Below are 4,222 nucleotides of genomic sequence, written 5' to 3' on the forward strand. Positions count from 1 at the left end.
ACAGAAAGCTGTGCATTTTCTTGCCCCACAGAGGCCCTGCCCACATCAACGCCATTTTCCTGCCATCAGCCCCTTACAGCCACCATTTTCCCTGATCACCACCAGAGGACTTTTTTTTAATAAGGCCCGCAAAAGCTCTCCAGTGGTGCAGCAAGGAAGAAATGCATGGAAATTGGCAGCTGCAAGGGGCTGACAGAGGAAACTGCTCTGAAAACGCCCATGTGAGAGGTTCATCACCAATGCACGTACCTTTGAAATTACAGTAGCAATCAAAGTAACACACAGGTGAGGAAGCAGTCTTAGTTTACTGAGAAGTGATTCCACCAATTACACTGATGCTTAACAGTGTAACCCTAAATAAATTACACCCTCCTAAACCCAGTGATTTCAATGGGTGTAACTGTTCAGGATTGCACTGTAGCCTCATCTGCAACCTAAGACTACAAATCTATGCATGCCTATTTTGGACATAAGTCTTAGACACCTCAACAAGACTTGCTTCCAAGTAAAACAGATCATGACTGAAAAGGTTTTGCAGCACCTTATGGTTATGCTTAAAGACAGCACACAGTTGTTACTCTGGCTGCAGATTCACATCGCTATTCATCTGAAATGTTTTATTGGGAACACAAACCCCGTGGAAATAGGTAGAGCTTTCTTAACAATACACATGTATTTGCCTTCAACACTTTTATAGGCTGCAAACTCTCATTCACAATTGTCTCTCAATGTAGCTTTCACGCATAAAGTCACGGCTATGACCTTATCCGCGCTTACCCGTCCTCAAGTAGGACTTGAGTAAACTCTCAAACTGACTGTAACGAACGGATTGTGAATTGTTTTCCTGCTACTACGCAATCTATATTTCTCCAAGCAGCCGTCTAAAGGGACAGAGAACGAAGGAAGGAGAAGAGAGGTAGCAAATGAGCACGCTGCTGCGCACGCGCCCCCTGCTGCCGCTTCACCTGCAATCCCGTAGTACTGCGAGGCGGCGCAGGCCAAGCGCCCGGGCAGGTAGGGTGAACTCTCTACTGCGTAGCCGTGGCGGCCGGGCAAGCGAAAGACCTCCGCCCTCGGAGGCTTCCTCCCGACGCTCCTGTTGCTACCGTGGCTCATGGCCTCACCACCAGGCCCGGGCTGCGCTTGATGACTTCGGGGGCGAGGGGGGGGGGAGGGAGGGTCTGGCTTCCCCGCCCAACGAACACTGGCGAACGACTTCAAAAGCGCCCGCTCCCGTCCTCGTATTTACGCCCCATATCAGACCTTAGGGGAAGTGAGGGAACTGTTACTACTTCCGCCATGTTGGGTGTGGGCGAAAGAACCGCCTCTCAAGGTGTTGGTTTTTGAGGGCAGGGAGGCCTAAGCAGCTACGGTCTTACGGGTTTTGAGACATCTTCCGGTCCACGATTGCAGCTAGTTGAATCTTCCATATGCGGGGCAAGAACAATAGGAATGGATAGAAAATGAAGTGAAACCTCACAGCAGGCAGGATTAGAGGTTCCCTTTCGTCAATGGCTTGAAATAATAATGGTCTCTAAACAGAAAGTAAGAAAGAAGCTCCGGAGGGCGAGAAATATTGCGGGGACGTGCACCTGTACTTTTAAAATCTTAAGATAGCGGTTCAACAGGTATAGTATCAGAGAAATAAAATAGAAGTCCAGTGGTACCTTACAGACTAACAACATTTATTCCAGTGTAAGATTTAGTGAGATCTCATCTCTTGTCTTTAAAGGTGCCACAAGAGTTCTATTTTATTATCCTACAGTGGACTAACACGGCCACCCTCCTAATTATCTTACAGAAAAACAGTGGTGGAGAAAGCTGCATCTAGTAAACTCTTGCCTATTATAGACTGTTTTAAAGGAACATGACTTTCCCCAGCTCATTACACCGTCTGCGATGTCCAAACATACGTCGAAGGGGCGCTGGACAATCCCGTCCCCCGCGCTCGAATACGCCCTTCTGTTTTTCTCACCGTTCCTTGAAAACGAGGTCTTGTGGGTGGCGCTTTAGAGAAATGACTCTGAGATGGGATTCTCTTTGGTTTTGCTGCGCCAACTACTGTTCGTTTCCTGCCAATCTCTCGCTTTTGTCTCTGTAGAATATTATGTGTTGTAAAGAAATGTTGGCTTTAAATTCTGCCAGTGGGGTAGAGTTTCTCTTGCAGAGGATTTCTGTTTTCCCCATGCACATTCCTTTGAATTCTTATTAAATGCAGACACGGAACTCCCACTTTTAATTCTAACTTCTTCTCCTCTCGCCTACCGTTCCGCCCAGCTATCTTTCTTACAAGAATTCCGGAGTTCAGCCAAACGAGTGAGTAGCTTCTCCAGAGAGCAGGATAGAGTGGGCGATTATTTCAAAGCGCAGCAACGAAAAGAAGCCTTTACCCACATCTGTTTTATTTAGTTTAATTCTTTAAAATGTCGATTCTTATTTATTTCCTCCACCCCTCTCACGGACATAGAGGATTCTGATCGGAAGTGACATCTGTGTGGAGTTCTTGTCTCTTTGGGAAACTCTGATGGCTTCTCTTGAATGCTAATAGGCATGCGTGAAGCATTTCGTAGGCGCTTTCTTTCACATCACGGCGCGCTTTTAGCTTTTTAAAAAATATATGTGAGGGAAAGAACTTTCACTACACCATCTTTGATTTGGGCGGAAAGGTCTATGTTCCTGGGTTCTGTGGAAGCTGTAACCCCACGACCCCACCGTTCACTTACCCCCCCCCCAAGTTTTAAAGTAGGAAGGCCGCTTTTTTTTCTGGCACAGTGCTTGATGATCGGAAAAGAAAAGGAAAAAAGGTATTAATGAACGTTGTACCATCATATATTTCCTGTTTTCTTGTTAATACTACACTTACATTTCATTTTGAGTATCTTTTACGATATACCTTGCCTTAGGCAGCTTGTTGCTGGTCTTGTTCATTGGTTACTTTATGCTGCCTGATTGCACTGTTTTATATTTCATAATCCGCCTGGTCAGCAAGAAAGTCTGGCTATTAACAAAGTAAATAAATAAATTTACAAATTAACTCTTATATTTGCTTTGTGTTAATCAATAGATATCAATAAAGCCTCAGAGTTGACCATATCAGGTAGGAAGTGACTCAGATTATACACAGATCAACTAAACTGGCTCAGTGAATTTGCTTGCCACAGCCATAAATTGAAATAAAGCATCCTTAAAGACTGGCATATTTATTGTGGCATAACTTTCCTTAACTAGAGCCCAGATTTAGTGTTAAGATGACAGCCTTCAGCCTCAGGTGGGTAGCTGTTTTGGTCTGAAGCAACAGAACAAAGTTTGCAGTTGAGATCTGATGAAGTGTGCATGCACACAAATGCATATACTCAGAATTAAACTTTATTGGTCTTAAAGGTGCCACTGGACTCAAACGTTGTTCTCTGGCCTTCAGTCTGTTCAGGGGCAGGCAACGTCTGGCAGCTTTACAGCCTAGTGCCATGAATGTTTACTTCAAAGAAAATTCAACTAACTTTAACAGAACTTACTCCCAAATAAATGTGCATAGGACTGAAGCAGTGTTCCCTGTAAGCTGAGTTAGTGTGAGTTGGCTCACAGTTTTTTAGCCTCCAGCTCATACATTTTTGCCTTAGCTCAGGAAGGATGGCTCCAGAGCAAACTAATTCATGCAGTAGCCAAATTGCTTGCTCATAACTTTAATGCCAGTAGCTCACAAAGGAGAATTTTTGCTCACAAGATTCCACAGCTTAGAGGGCGCATTGGACTGAAGTCTTCCTATCTGTACCATTCCATCATGTGAATACATTTGTGTATGACATAAATCAAATGAGTCAGTATACTTTTATCAGTTATTGCTCTCCAAAAGTTTCAGTGGGAATGTTTTACGGCATTTGTTTTTCTAACACTGAATTTGGAATGAAAAACAATACCATGTACAAGCCAGGGCCATGTTGATGAGCCTGAAGCACTTTCTGCGTGGACAAGTTATCATTGCTGTTATCAACAATCCTGAAAGGTTTAATCAGTTTCAGGCTGAAGTGCGTAGGTAGCTGAAAGATAAGCAGGATGAATAATGAGATTTGCAAAAGGGTTATGCAACCACGAAGCATTTTTATATATATGAAAGCACAGTTTTGTTCAGCTAGATGTCTTCTCTTGATGCACCAGTTTTATCTAAAATGCCTTATGTGCGCACATAAAAAAATGAAACAATATCTTCACCCAAAAATAAACCAAA

General features: G+C 43.7%; 1 protein-coding gene across 1 annotated transcript in view; it reads right to left on the bottom strand.

Annotated features, from left to right (window-relative positions):
* Positions 1 to 1,303, bottom strand: part of LOC107117646 (peroxisomal targeting signal 2 receptor-like) — a gene marked incomplete at its 3' end in the record, with an annotated part of 19,649 nt that extends 18,346 nt beyond the window's left edge. The window contains exon 1 of the mRNA XM_015419801.1: positions 966 to 1,303. Coding sequence (XP_015275287.1) covers positions 966 to 1,116 — 151 coding nt within the window. The remainder of the gene's footprint in view (positions 1 to 965) is intronic.
* Between the last annotated feature and the right edge of the window lie 2,919 nt (positions 1,304 to 4,222).

This window comes from Gekko japonicus, unplaced genomic scaffold (assembly GCF_001447785.1).
Source record: "Gekko japonicus isolate JY-2015 unplaced genomic scaffold, Gekko_japonicus_V1.1 scaffold2191, whole genome shotgun sequence".
NCBI classification, from domain to species: domain Eukaryota; kingdom Metazoa; phylum Chordata; class Lepidosauria; order Squamata; family Gekkonidae; genus Gekko; species Gekko japonicus.